The sequence below is a fragment of the Nerophis lumbriciformis genome, linkage group LG13 (genome assembly GCF_033978685.3).
Source record: "Nerophis lumbriciformis linkage group LG13, RoL_Nlum_v2.1, whole genome shotgun sequence".
NCBI lineage: Eukaryota > Metazoa > Chordata > Actinopteri > Syngnathiformes > Syngnathidae > Nerophis > Nerophis lumbriciformis.
The window spans coordinates 27,034,155-27,050,583 of NC_084560.2; the positions used below are offsets into that span (position 1 = coordinate 27,034,155).

Genomic DNA, 16,429 nt, shown 5'->3' on the forward strand with positions numbered 1-16,429 from the left:
ATTTGCTTTTTCAGACTAAACTAGAGGAGACTTGAATAGTTATTTATCACAATAGTGTATAGAGTGTGTATCTAATTAATCAGCTTCTTGATGCAGTGCATGTATGGAATGTTGCATGTTTCTTGCACTGACTGTCCTTTGCTCTCATTGCAGGCCAGAATGACGCTCTCTCTGGATGTTATTCCGGCATGTTGATCGGTGTTTTTGTGGCCATTGTGCTGATCTCCTTGCTGGTCATATTTGTGTTGGTGCTCAAGCTGAAGCGAGCCAAGCACTCAAGCAAGAAGTCAGGTCAGTCTCTGTGGAAGGAGCAACATCACTTGAAGCAAAGGACTGACCAATTATAATTTGATTGAAAAATGCCTGCACATTTATCCAGATCTGCACCAAACTTAACCTGATACAAGGTTTTGTACTAATCCGTTGTTTTGATGTCATAATGCTAACGCAAATGTCCTTTAAAGCATAACCTGCAGTTAAATTCCGCTTTCGTTGTATTATTTGTGCTATTTTGGCATAAAACAATAAATCTACTTCATTAAGTTGCATATCTCATATATATATATACTGAAATACAATTATTTTTTTTGTAAAAATAAATACTTAAATATCTGCTTGTCACCTTAATTTAGTTTTTATTGACGTCCAGCATCAGACATTCTCCTCCATTACATTGTGTTTGCATACATCAATAAATCAATCAATCAAAGTTGACTTGTATAGCTCTTAATCACAAATGTCTCAAAGGGCTGCACAAGCCACAATGACATCCTCAGCTCAGATCCAGTATATAGTGGGGCCAGCAGGGGATCATCTTGCAAGTAGACAAGTCAGTAGGAGAGTGGTCCAACTCCGGTCCCAATTTGGAACAGCCAGCGCTTCATCTGTGGTCACCTGATAAACTCTACACGCAGGAGAGGGGCACAGGTCAGAAAAGAGAGATGGCAGATCAACTGGTCTAAAAAGGGGTCTATTTAAAGGCTAGAGTATACAAATGAGTTTTAAGATGGGACTTAAAAGCTTCTACTGAGTCAGCATCTCTAACTGTTACCAGGAGGGCATTCCAGAGTACTGGAGCTCGAATAGAAAACGCTCTAAAGCCCGCAGACTTTTGGGCTCTGGGAATCACAAATAAGCCGGAGTTCTTAGAACACAGATTTCTGGCCGGGACATATGGTACTATACAATCAGCAAGATAGGATGGTGCTAGACCCTTTAGTATTTTATACGTAAGTAGTAAAACCTTAAAGTCGCAGGTGAGCCAGTATAGGTACAGTATATATATATATATATAGGTATATAAAGATATATACAGTATAGGCGTAATAAGATCAAACTTTCTTGTTCTTGTCGAAAGTCTAGCAGCCGCATTTTGTACCAAATTTTTGCGATATTACAGCGATGAAAGAAGGCTGTTTTAGTAACACTTTTAATGTGTGACTCAAATGAGAGAGTTGGGTCGAAGATAATACCCAGATTCTTTACCACGTCGCTTCGTGTAATTGTTTGGTTGTCAAATGTTACGGTGTTTTATTAAATAGGTGCCGGTGTCCAGCAGGACCGATAATCAGCATTTCCGTTTTCTTAGCGTAAAGATGCAAAAAGGACATCCATTGTTCAATTTAGACACGCCTCCAGCTGACTACAATCTGTTGTGTTGGTCAGCTTTAGGGGCATGTAGAGTTTGGTATCATCAGCATAACAGTGAAAGCTAACATCGTATTTGCGTATGAGGTCACCTAGCGGCAGCATGTAGATACTGAAGTGTGCAGGGCCAAGAACCGAACCCTGTGGAACTCCGCACATTACCTTAAGATACTCCGAGGTCACATTGTTATGGGAGACGCACTGTATCCTGTCATTAAGATAGGAGTTAAACCAAGAGGCTATGTCTGACATACCAATATGTGTTTTGATACATTCTAATAAAATGTTATGATCGACGACATCGAAGATCAAGTAGCAGCAACACGGATGACACATAAGCATCCATAGTTAACAATAGTTAATTAGTCATTTTTGGGAGGGCAGTCTCAGTAGAGTGATTTGCCCTGAAACCGTACTGAAAGGGATCACAAAGACGCTAAGTGTTCATTTAGCGGCTGTGAAACAGTTTTTTCGAGGATTTTTGAGGTAAAGGGAAGGTGAGACACCGGCTGGTAGTTTACCTTGAGATCAGGATCGAGGTTAGGTCTTTTAAGTAGAGGATGAATAATCCCTTTTTTGAATGCTAGGGGAACAGTGCCAGAGGAAAGTGATACGTTTATAATATTTAGCACTGATTGTCCTAATATTGCAAACAGTTCCTTGATAAGTTTCCTAGGAAGTGGGTCAAACAAACATGTTTGTTTTGTCCCATTTACGAGTCGCAGGAGTTCCTCTAATGTTATTTCATCAAAAAGAGAGAAATTATTTTGGAGGGCAATATCCGTCATGTATACATTCGTATCTGCGTTAATAGAACCCAGTTGAAGTTGCGACAGGTTATCTTTAATCTCCTTTCTAATGAGTTCAATTTTCTTATTAAAGAATTTCATAACGTCATCTGCCGAGTGGGTGGAGCTACTGGGAGGAGTCCCTTGTTGGGTTTGCGATGCTACTGTACTGAAAAAATATTTAGGATTGTTTTTATTGAGGCAGATAAGATTGGAGTAATGATTAGTTTTAGCTAAGATAAGCGTGTGTTTATAAGTTATTAAACTATCACTCCATGCTTGATGGAAAACCTCTAGTTTAGTCGCACGCCATTTGCGTTTCAGCTTTCTACGTGATAGTTTAAGAGCTCTGTTTTCTTCTGTGAATCAGGGGGTACGCATTTTAGGGTTCCTTTTTTAGCTTTAGGGGTGCTATACTATACAACTGCAGGGCATCGTTAAAGTTGTTAGTGAGGTTATCGATAGAGTCCACATAATTTGGGAATGGTGCCATTACCGAAGGCAGTAGGCCAGCAAGAGTCGTAGTTGTGACAGCATTAATGTTGCGGAAGCTAAAGCATTGGTTATTAGTAGCTAGTTAACAGTGAGTCAGAACTTCAAATTTTATAAGGTAATGATCGGACATTACTTCGATGTACGGTATACCGGTATTAGTATAGTACTGCGATAATATACCGTCTCTGAAAAGTACCGGTCCGCCACCCCCCAATGACCAATGTATGAACCTGTAACGACTGGGTATCGGATTGATACCCAATTTTGTAAAGCATGTAAACAACAGAAGAATAAGTGATTATTACATTTTAACAGAAGTGTAGATAGAACATGTTAAAATAGAAAGTAAGCAGATATTAACAGTAAATGAACAAGTAGATTAATAATTCATTTTCTACCACTTGTCCTGAATAATTTTGACAAAATAATAGAATGGAAAATGACACAATGTGCACATTTGCTTACTTACTAATAGAAGACAAGTTGTCTTGTATATTCACTATTTTATTTAAGGACAAACTTGCAATAAGAAACATATGTTTAATGTGCCCTAAGATTTTTTGTTAAAATAAATCAAATCAAATCAAATCAACTTTAATAAAGCCAATAATGCAATTTTTTTGTGGTCCCCTTTATTTAAAAAAGAATTGAAAAGTATCGAAATAATTTTGGTACCGTTACCAAAATGTTGGTATCGGGACAACACTAGTCTGAAAAGAATCAGAGGTTCCCGGACAAGCCCCCAATTATGTTAGTTGTCTAGTGGGAAAGGGACGTGTTACATAAATGTGGCCCAGGGGCCATTTGTGGAAAATGACACAATATGTTACTGCATATGTCAGCAGACTAATTAGGAGCCTTTGTTTGCTTACTTACTACTACTAAAAGACAAGTTGTCTTGTATGTTCACTATTTTATTGAAGGACAAACTTGCAATAAGAAACATATGTTTAATGTACCCTAAGATTTTTTTGTTAAGATAAAGCCAATAATGCAATTTTTTGTAGTCCCCTTTATTTAGAAAAGTACCGAAAAGTATCGAAATAATTTTGGTACCGGTACCAAAATATTTGTATCGGGACAACACGAGATCGGACATTACTTTGGTGTACGGGAGTATCATAACTTTGGAGGTGGTGACAGGATATAAAGGATATATATAAAGGATATGAACAAAAACAGAATTAAAAATTAAAATAAATAAATATAAAAAATAAAAAAAAAATATGAACAGATAGGGAGTGATCTTTTTTTTTTTTTTTTACACAGTTCAATCACTAATTTGAGAAATAAAAACCAGGCCTATGGAGCGTGACATAATTGACCAAGTTTTAGAACTAATTTGAGGTTTTCATTTAAATTTTCCTAGCAAAATGTGGCGTTTTGTTACTGTAAAATATACATTTTCACAGCGAATTATGTGTTTGGGGGTTCAAAGTTTAGCATTGGTATATTCTCCATTTTTATAAATCAATGTGTTGTCAATCGTCAGAGTCTTTCACACCTGCGGGATTTGTCAAAGATATGTTATGTTTGAAGGAGCGGATGCGGTCCAAGAAGCAATACTGCTCTGCACGAAGAAGCGCCAAGCGAGGCAGGAAATGTGCGAGTGCGAGACGAGTGCAGTCTGCCAGTCGAGGTGTTGCGTGACTCATGTTTGTGCAGACAGCGTGCCAACACAGGTCACATGACCTCTTTGAGGTTCAACTCACACTTCGGAAGAGGAAACATGTCATTTGTTTTTTAACACAGACTGTTTGAAGAGCATATATTTGGCAAAGTAACTAGTAACTTTAATTACTTTTTAGAAATAATTTTCCAAACACTGGTGAAGAGTGTGGGTGTCCACTTGAGTGAACAAAATAAACCCACTTTATACGACAATGTCAATTTGTCGCGTGACTCAGAAAGTCATTTTTGAAAAGCAAGATGCAAACATTTGTCATTTGCTCGCATCATTTTTTAAAGTATTTTTAATCCTTTTTAGGACATTGAAAACTTTGTAGCATGCTCAATCGTCATAAGACTTGAAACAATAAAAAGTATTATAAAGCCTTAATATAGAAAAAACAAACTCATAAATGTGATCAAAAGAATATATATATTTCTTTTAATTTAAGAAATGTGCCGAAATGTGATAAAATTAAATAAATGTACTGAAAAGAAACCCAAAAAAAGGAAATAATTAAATATGTGCTAATAAATAAATAAATAATAGTGCTAATTAGACTAAGTTGTCAAAAAAGAAAAAGAAAGAAAAATGTGCCAAAAATTGTATATAATTCAAATGTGTAATGTAGAAAACATGGAAAAGGAAGTGCCAAATAGCAAAAGTACTAAAATAGGTTCAAATTAATTAAATACTTAATTTGTGTCAACTATTTGTATATACCAGATGTCCCCAAACTAAGGCCCACTGTATATAATAAACAAAAAATAAATAACATAATTTTTTATTTATTTCTATTTTTTTATTATTATTTTTTAAATCTGTCCTTTCTAATCCATTTTCTACCGCTTGTTAATCTCGGTGTCTCCTAGCCGCTCAGGCAAATCATGTCAAATCATATATATGTATATATATATATATATATATATATATATATTACAGCCCGGCCCCCAGCCAAATTGTTTTAACCCAATGCGACCCCTGGTATATACTGTATATCAGGGGTTCTTAACATTAACATTTTTGACCTCGGGTAACAACTTTTCCACTACAGAAGGGCCAAGGGCCCACTTAAATATCCACGCTGAATTATTAATCTTACTTGTTATTTTAATTGTATTTAATAGTTATCTAAAACAGTTTAACTGGGTAGACCTTGACATGAAACATTGTGTTAACCACAAAGATTCTTATCAAGGCTTAGGTCAGGCTGATTGCAAAAATAAGTACAAATCAAATAAACTGCAAAGGAAGTGACTCATGAAAACTGATGAAACATAAAAGTACAAACAACTACACACTGCTAAAACAAATGGATTATAACTAAATGTATAATAAATAATCATATGTTTCTTAACTGTAAAATTTAAGTGCAAATGAAAATACAGATTTAGCATATTAGTCATATTTTTTGCACTTAAGAAACTTCTCTATGACTTTAGCTCCAGACATTTTCTGTTTGAAATTGTGATTACTGCTACAAGTGGTGAAAATGTGTATTACATCTGACTGAAAAACAGATATATTTTTTTGGCGAGGCGCTCTTGGGCCTATTTTTGTGTCCTGCGTCATGGTTGTGTGTCAACGCCCCGAGCTTAGGAAACACTGCTGCAAATAAAACATGCCAAATAGAAACAAAAGTTCCCAATAAAATGATTTGCTAACAAATGCAAAAAAAAAAAAATTTCAGACAAATGGAACATTTTGTTCAAAAACAAAAATCAAAATGTGTCAAAGAAGATGTGCCAAAAAATTATATGTAGTTAAAATCAAATGTGCCAAATACAAAACACGTGTACATGATGAGTGTATGATAAAGAAATACAACAAAAATCAAGCGCAATGTTTATTCTTATTTTTTTAAACAAATGGGCCCAAAACATATTCCGCATAGTTTAAAGTCAAAATGTTAAAACCACAAAATCAAACTGGCGAACTTATGTTACCATTAGTGGTTTATCTTTTTTTTTCTTTTTTTTTTTTTCAATTTTTTTTTTTCACTCTAGCGCCCTCTAGCCAGCCATGTCAAGAAAGCAAAAAGTTGCTCTTTTAAGTGAAACACACACTTGCCTCACACACTCGCATGATCATTCACTCCTACAGTGGCAGATGTTCCCATTTAATGCAATTGAACGAGTCAAAGTAAAAACATAAATGTCTCTTTTTTTGCCCTGCATCAGCCTTATTAAATATGAATGCTCCATCTGTTGTGGGACAGGAATAGAAGATGTTTACTTCTTCTACGTTGAAGGGGGGGACCAAGGCGTGAAATTACTCCCTTACAGAGAACAGCCCTGTTCTGGTACGAGTGTGTTCACACACACACACACACACACACACACACACACACACACACACACACACACACACACACACACACACACACACACGCACACACACACACACACACACACACACACACTTGTATTTGTTACCTTCTTGAGACCTCTGAAAAATGCCTACCCCTTCAGGACCACCTTTTATAGATATATAAAGATTTGTATTTACAACATTAATAATATATACATACTGTGCAAATATAAAAAACCTTGTTGTGAAAAATGAGTTGGAATTTCACAAGAAAAAGGTCACAATTCCACAAGAAAAACTTGGAATTTTGGCAGTATTATAATAAAAGTGGTAATTTTACTCAAAGCAAGTCCAAATTTTACAAGAAAAACTGAACATTTGTGCAATTTTATGATAAAAGTTGGAATTTTACTCAATAACAGTCGCAATTGTACAAGAAAAGCTTAAAATTTTGGCAATATTATGAAAAGAGTCGTCATTTTACCAGACAAATTTACCAGCAATATTATAATAATAATCTGGATTTTTACTTGGCAAAATTGTGACAAAAGTCATAATTTTACTCCAACAATGTCACTTGTTTTACAAGAACAACAAAAGCATTGGCAATATTGTGATACAAGTCAGAATTCTATATGACAAATATTACCATTTTGCATTAAAAAGTAATCATTTTACATTAAAAAACTAATAATTTTACATGTAAGTAATAATTTTACGAAAAAATATTGTGATATTACAGAAACAGAAAGAATATGAGAAATTGTTTCCAATTTTATAAGAACAAAGTCGACACATTGTGAGAAAAGGACTGCTTTTAGTTATTTTTGTTTTTGTTTTTTGTTGGTAATTGGTTTTTAATCTTCATTATTTACTTCAAGTTATGACAGTATGTCTCTGTATACATATTTATTTATTTATTTTTTACTTAATTTTGGCTAATGGGGGTGCATTTCAATTTCTTACACACACTTGTTATTTCATATGTTGACCAGAGGGGGAGCACTTTTAAAACCGACACACAGCCAATTTGAAAAATCCCTCCTTTTTGGGACCACCCTAGTTTTGATAGATTTCACCACCAGGGGTGCTAATTAGACATTCTCTATTAGATGCAATGGTTTTCCATATTGGGACCATGATTTATGTCCTAAATTTTTCACCAGTCCTCATATGGAAGGTACTTTTCCTTGTTGATGTCTCAAGAAGGGTAGAAATACAAGAACACACACACACACACACAACATATTTTGTGATTGTAAGACTACAATTAGGAAGCAGTAACTGCCGGCAAATTATTTGGATTTGAATCATGGCAGCTTTTCATGAGCGGTGTAGCGCCTTCTTCTTCTTTCAGCCAGCACTTTTTCCAACCTCACGACAGGAAATGTTTCCATGGCGATGCCAGCAGTGATCACATTTATAATACCTGATTTTTCCGACTATAAGGCGCACTTAAAATCCTTTAATTTACTCCAAAATCAACAGTGCGCCTTGTAACCTGGTGTGCCTAGTATGGATTAATTCTGGTTGTGACCTTGAAGCGATTTTTATTTGGCACATAATGTAATGAGAAGTGTGACCAGTAGATGGCAGTCACACATAAGAGATACATGTGGACTGCAGGTTGACAGCCTGTTTAAAAAATGACGCTAGCAAGAAGGCAATAATATTCCACAAAAGTAAGTAAGCTGTGATGATCCGTTGCCTACCTCAGTTCGGTTTTCAGCACCCCTGGGTTTGTGTTTGGGTTACCATGGTTGCTGATTAGTTTCACCGGCCTCTGATTAGTGTTCGGGATGCTCACCTGCTCCTGGGCACTAATCAGAGAGCTACGTATTCCGGTTTTTCGCCAAAGCGGTCTTATTTGCTTCCATGCAACACGTAACTGAAGTTGATTACTTCTGGATTCCTGAGCTACGCTTAGCCATTTGTTTTATTGTTAGCTATTCCATTAGCTTTTTTTGTATTTCGAACGATTTATGGACAATTAATAATTTTCTTACCTGCACACTGCATCCGTAGTTCCATCTGCATATTGGGAGAACAACCCACACATAAACATGCGACCACATCGTAACACAAGCCACACCAAAACATTGATGTTTTATTGCGGATATAGAACATTACACACAGGGCTCAAAAATCGGTCAAAAAAGTTTGCGTACGAATTTGGTAAGCTACGAAGACGAACATTACGGCTACCATAGTCAGACGTACCGTGCTTCAACATACAGGTATTATTATGGTGTGTGTATGAAATGGCACCTGTTAGGAGACATTCTCTGGCATTATGTTTTGACCTATTATGCAAAACCAACTTTTCTTATTGGTACATGCTGATGTGTATTTGGGATCTGCATAAGTCCTGATCATTTGCACCCATCTGATATTGTAGAGTCAATAAGCTCCTTTTTCTCCATCCTCTTTTTGCGGGGCATTCATTTTTCTTTTAATTGTGTATTTATCTCCTTCATTGATGGGCATTTTTGATCAATAGACAATTAAACTCTAACAACAAAACACATATTTACGCACCTATGCTTGAGAAGGAACAGGATGAAGAGAATCTTATATTTCCTGCCCCCTTCAACATAACAAGTAGTTAATGGGTAGCCCAGATTCACAAGCATACAAACCAAACAAATACATCCAAATATAATGAAAACACACAAAAAAAAACAAGTGCAAAAACTTAATGAATTACAAACCGAACAAAAAATAATATACACCTCACCAGACAAAAAAATAAGTAAAGTAATAAATATAAAGCAAAATGTAAACACATACAACTGTCCATGTCTTTATATATTTTTTTCAATTGTAATATATTTCTACAATCTTTTATCTCATTGTAAAGAGAATTCCATAGTTTAACCCCCACCACTGATATGCACATTTCTTTTAAAGTTGTCCTTGAATACTGATGTTTGAAATGACCTTTTCTTCTATGCTCTTCATTCTCAGAAGTGATGACAAACATTTTTTTTGTAAATTTGCTGGTAATGTTTTCTTTTAGCCTTAAACATAACACATAATGCTTGTAACCTTACTAGCTCCTGTAGTTTCAATAAACCAGAATTAATAAATAGTATGTTAGTGTGTTGTTTTACCATGCATTGATTTACTTGGACCCCGACTTAAACAAGTTGAAAAACTTATTCAGGTGTTACCATTTAGTGGTCAATTGTACGGAATATGTACTGTACTGTGCAATCTACTAATACAAGTTTCAATCAATCAATCAATGTGTTCTAGATAATCTGCTTTATGAATAATCCTTATAGCTCTTTTCTGTAGTTGCTACAATGCCTTTATGTTACTCTTCTATGGGTTCCCCCACACTTCCACACAGTAGCTGATATACAGTATACTACTGTATACCCACAAGTATATTTTACCACAATATAATATAAGTGCACAATACAATATATGCATTGCCCTATAATCTAACACATATGTTACCTTATTTAATATAAAAATACTCTTCGACATCTTTTTCCGTCCATGTGCAATAAGAGATTTCCATGTCAGACCGTCATCCAGAATCACTCCTAAAAACTCAAATCTGGTCTCCTCATTCCTCCTCCGCTGTTGCCATTTCTAATACAAAGTAGCGTACAGTTCTAACTTCATTCTGTCAGTAGACTCGCTATGGAAGCGCTAAAAACTACAACAAAGATGACGGGGAGTAGACACAGTCGAAGTGGAGGCATGTATCCGGAAGAGACTGTTATGATCCGCTGCCCGGATCATAGTCTGTTTTTTGAGTCACTTGTATTGTCTGTTGGTTTTGGACTCCTTTAGTTCCTGTTTATGCACCTCTGAGTTTGTTACCGTGGCTACTGATTAGTTTCACCTGCCTCTTGTGTTCCGGACGCGCACCTGTTTGTAATCACTGACTTCATTTAAGCCTGCCTTTGCCAGTCAGTCGTCACGCTACTGTTACGTCAGTTTTGCTTGTCTCCTAGCCCCTGCTAGTGATCCCTAGTCTGTGCTAAGTAGTACCCTTAGCTTCAGGTGCGATCGGCACCTTATTCCGTTGGTTTGTTTTCTGTTTTGTACCTGTTTTGTGTTAATTTACTATTAAATCATGTCCTTACCTTCAAGTCTTGTCCGGATTTGCATCCGGGGAGAACAAACCCCGCATCACCATGCGACCTGGTCATAACAGAGAGGGTCAGAAAGCGGCTTGAATCCATCCATCCATCCATACATCTTCTTCCGCTTATCCGAGGTCGGGTTGCGGGGGCAGCACCCTAAGCAGGGAAGCCCAGACTTTCCTCTCCCCAGCCACTTTGTCCAGCTCTTCCCGGGGGATCCCGAGGCGTTCCCAGGCCAGCCGGGAGACATAGTCTTCCCAACGTGGCCTGGGTCTTCCCCGTGGCCTCCTACTGATTGGACGTGCCCTAAACACCTCCCTAGGGAGGCGTTCGGGTGGCATCCTGACCAGATGCCCGAACCATCTCATCTGGCTCCTCTCGATGTGGAGGAGCAGCGGCTTTAGTTTGAGCTCCCCCCGGATGGCAGAGCTTCTCACCCTATCTCTAAGGGAGAGCCCCGCCACCCGGCGGAGGAAACTCATTTCGGCTGCTTGTACCCGTGATCTTGTCCTTTCGGTCATAACCCAAAGCTCATGACCATAGGTAAGGATGGGAATGTAGATCGACCGGTAAATTGAGAGCTTTGCCTTCTGGCTCAGCTCCTTCTTCACCACAACGGATCGATACAGCGTCCGCATTACTGAAGACGCCGCATCGATCTCACGATCCACTCTTCCCTCACTCGTGAACAAGACCCCGAGGTACTTGAACTCCTCCACTTGGGGCAAGATCTCCTCCCTAACCCGGAGATGGCACACCACCCTTTTCCGGGCGAGAACCATGGATTCGGACTTGGAGGTGCTGAATATGGTCTGTAAAACATAATCTCTGCAACATTTTGACTAAACAACCACCATTACATGTTATGTAGACCACAAGGAAGTGTTTTAAATGTAGACCCCTTTAATGCGCCTTATAACCCGGTGCGCCTTTTGTATGAAAATAGACCTGAATAGACCCGCTCATTGGCAGTGCGCTTTATAATCCGGTGCGCTCTATGGTCCGGAAATACGGTAGTTAAAAAATAAATTTTTTGTGGAATGGTATCGCCTTCTAGTGCAAATTATTTGGTATAATATGGATTGTGTAGTAATATTTTTTCTAGTAAAATATGGTATTTTCTAGAGATGTCCGATAATGGCTTTTTTGCCGATATCCGATATTCCGATATTGTCCAACTCTTAATTACCGATTTCGATATCAACCGATACCGATATATACAGTCGTGGAATTAACACATTATTATGCCTAATTCTGTTGTGATGCCCCGCTGGATGCATTTAACAATGTAACAAGGTTTTCCAAAATAAATCAACTCAAGTTATGGAAAAAAATGCCAACATGGCACTGCCATATTTATTATTGAAGTCACAAAGTGCATTATTTTTTTTTAACATGCCATATGGGGGTGTATATTGTAGTGTCCCGGAAGAGTTAGTGCTACAAGGGGTTCTGGGTATTTGTTCTGTTGTGTTTATGTTGTGTTACGGTGCGGATGTTCTCCCGAAATGTGTTTGTCATTCTTGTTTGGTGTGGGTTCACAGTGTGGCCCATATTTGGAACACTGTTAAAGTTGTTTATACGGCCACCCTCAGTGTGACCTGAATGGCTGTTGACCAAGTATTCACTTGTGTGTGTGAAAAGCCGTAGATATTATGTGATTGGGCCGGCACGCAAAGGCAGTGCCTTTAAGGTTTATTGGCGCTCTGCACTTCTCCCTACGTCCGTGTACCACTCCGTACAGCGGCGTTTTAAAAAGTTATACATTTTACTTTTTGAAACCGATACCGATAATTTCCGAACCGATACCGATTATTTCCGATATTACATTTTAAAGCATTTATCGGACATCTCTAGTCCTTTCCTTTCATAAAATTAAAACTCATCATCATCGAATTCCATCTTCTCAGGACTCTTATTTTACAGTCCTGATAGCATTTATTATTCCATGTCATGATGTTATCAACCCATCTGAATCTTAGTCTTTCCGTTTCCCTTCCCTTTGAGACAGATTATGTCTGATTGTGTGCCCAAGGAAAAAAAATGTTCTCTCTCCATAATGTTGATTAAGAGTGTCCTCTTGCCATTGTTCGTACTTCTTCATTGGTTTTTCTCTCTTTCCAAGACACTTCAAATATTCCACGTGTACACCACATCTCAAAGGATTCCAGTCTCTTTCGTTATTTAGTTATTGCGTGTAGACAGAAAGGGAGAATGGACACATATAATAAAGTAGATCTTATATAACACTTAAAGGGGAAGTGAACTGTTTTGGAATGTCGCCTATTATTCACAGTCATTATGAGAGACAAGAACACATGTCTTTTTTAAAAAAAATTTAGGATTTTAAAGGTAAAAAAAAAAAACGCTTGCAAAAATTTACCGCTGTAGCCTTCAAAGTCTTCTAAAACAACTTCAAAACCCTCCATCAACATTTTATATACACACTGTAAGTATATATATATAATGTAGTAACAGAGGTGTTCATAACAATATGTAATATGTGCAATATTTGCTGTATTGTGTTCATTTTAATCATTACCAGAACTTATTTCCTCAGCGCATTTATTTCCAATTCCATAGCAACGCACTTCCGACTTCCAGCAACAAATGTGTGTTCCTACTTCCGGAAACAAATGCGAGTGTGTTGTAATCATGGCAGACTCGATAACAGACAACGAAGACGACTATTTTTGGACAAATAAACATTCACAAATATATCTTTTTGAAGCTGAATATACGGAGGATGGACTGCTGGTTATAGAAACGAGCATGAAGAGAGTGTGAAACGTTGGAGCAGACGGAAGCCGATAGTTTGAATGTGGAACTTGGAGCCAAGCTATGCCGACATAAATGGAGCGCTTACCCAAATCAACAGGAAACGTCCCTGGTCAGTCGGACCAAACGGACAATTGTTCTTCGAGTGAGTCACTACATTATTGATCATTTCATTTTGTGGTCGAATGTATTAAAATGTAACATTTTTGTGGTAAATTGAATATTTTATGTTGTGAAATATAACCTATGTGTGGCAAAATATATATTTTTTGTGGTCACATATTCACTTTCTGTAGTAACATCTTACATTTTTATGGTAAATTATATCATTTATGTCGTGAAATATAAACATTTTTGTAACAAAATATATAATTTGTGAAGTGAAATATAACCTATTTGTGGCAAAATATTACGTATTGTGGTAAAATATACTTGTGGGGTAAATTAATTTATTTTAAGACATGAAAGATGACATTTTTCTGACAAAATATATGATTTATGAAGGAAAATATAACATGTCTGGCAAATTATAACATTTTATAGTAAAATATATAATTTGCGTCATTAAATATGACATTTTTGTGTCGTTAAATATGACATTTTTATGTCAAAATATAAAATTTCGTGTTTTTTTGCAGTAAAATGTAACATCTAAATTGTGTAGTGAAATATAACATTTTGCGACAAAATATTTTGCGGTGAATTATAGGATTTAGAGAAATAAAATATTGTAGAAAAATATTGCATTTTGTGGTGGCAAAATATACAGTTTTTGGAGTAAAATATAACATTTTTGTGGCAGAATATATTATGTAGAAAAATAGAATATTTTGAAAAAAAAGATTTGGGTAAAAACCACACTTGTAGTAGAATATAAATGGTAATTTATATGATATATGTTGTGAAATGTAAATTTATTGTAGCAAAATATATTATTTATGAAGTGAAATATAACATGTTTGTGGTAAAATATTACCTTTCATAGTAAAATATATATTTTCTGTAGAACATTTTATCGTTTTTGTGGTAGAATCATTGATGTAGTAATATTTTACTTTTTTTGTGGAAAAGTGTTCCCTATTACATCATGCATGTAGAGATATACAACAGTTTTATGGCAAACTGTTACATTTTGGGTATAATACACACTTTTTCTAGTAAAATATGTTTTTTTAAACATGGGGTTATACTGTAAAATAGCAAATGTGTGGTAACTTTTTACAAATTATATGGCATTATATTTTTAAACAACTATTTGTGGCAAAATGTAGTTTATCAATAAAATGTATTTTTACAAAGTAAAACATTTTGTTTTTAGACTGATTTTTTTAGTTTTGTCTTGTTAAGCTATCACTTTAACAATTTAGCACCAAGCTGTGCTGTATAATGTTGTACAGTTCAGCACTTTATGTCGAAACACAGCGTTTCGTGTCCCAATCTAACATTTATGCTGTACAATATTACATTTTTGGGACTCAAGATGGCATTTTTGTGGTAAACGAATAGAATAGAAAGTACTTTATTGATCCCTGGGGGAAATTCAGCGCCACAGTTCGCTCACAATAAACAATAAACACTTGGGTATTTTCTACATGTGAATAATATAAATACAGTCTATTATACAGCATTATTCACATGTGAATAATATAAATACAGTCTATTATACAGCATTATTCACATGTGAATAATATAAATACAGTCTATTATACAGCATTATTCACATGTGAATAATATAAATACACTCTATTATACAGCATTATTCACTTGTGAATAATATAAATATAGTCTATTATACAGCATTATTCATATGTGAATAATATAAATACAGTCTATTATACAGCATTATTCACATGTGAATAATATAAATACAGTCTATTATACAGCATTATTCACATGTGAATAGTATAAATACAGTCTATTATACAGCATTATTCACATGTGAATAATATAAATACAGTCTATTATACAGCATTATTCACATGTGAATAATATAAATAGTCTATTATACAGCATTATTCATATGTGAATAATATAAATACAGTCTATTATACAGCATTATTCACATGTGAATAATATAAATACAGTCTATTATACAGCATTATTCACAAGTGAATAATATAAATACAGTCTATTATACAGCATTATTCACACGTGAATAATATAAATACAGTCTATTATACAGCATTATTCACATGTGAATAATATAAATACACTCTATTATACAGCATTATTCACAAGTGAATAATATAAATACAGTCTATTATACAGCATTATTCACACGTGAATAATATAAATACAGTCTATTATACAGCATTATTCACTTGTGAATAATATAAATACACTCTATTATACAGCATTATTCACATGTGAATAATGTAAATACAGTCTATTATACAGCATTATTCACATGTGAATAATATAAATAGTCTATTATACAGCATTATTCATATGTGAATAATATAAATACAGTCTATTATAGAGCATTATTCACATGTGAATAATATAAATACAGTCTATTATACAGCATTATTCACATGTGAATAATATAAATACAGTCTATTATACAGCATTATTCACATGTGAATAATATAAATACAGTCTATTATACAGCATTATTCACATGTGAATAATATAAATAC

At 35.4% G+C, this 16,429-nt stretch overlaps 1 protein-coding gene across 1 annotated transcript in view; it reads left to right on the forward strand.

Moving 5' to 3' along the window:
- The window catches only part of LOC133613683 (immunoglobulin superfamily member 3-like), a 52,640-nt gene that overhangs the window by 23,983 nt on the left and 12,228 nt on the right, over window positions 1–16,429 (forward strand). Inside the window, exon 9 of the mRNA XM_061971395.2 lies at window positions 154–291. Coding sequence (XP_061827379.2) covers window positions 154–291 — 138 coding nt within the window. The remainder of the gene's footprint in view (window positions 1–153; window positions 292–16,429) is intronic.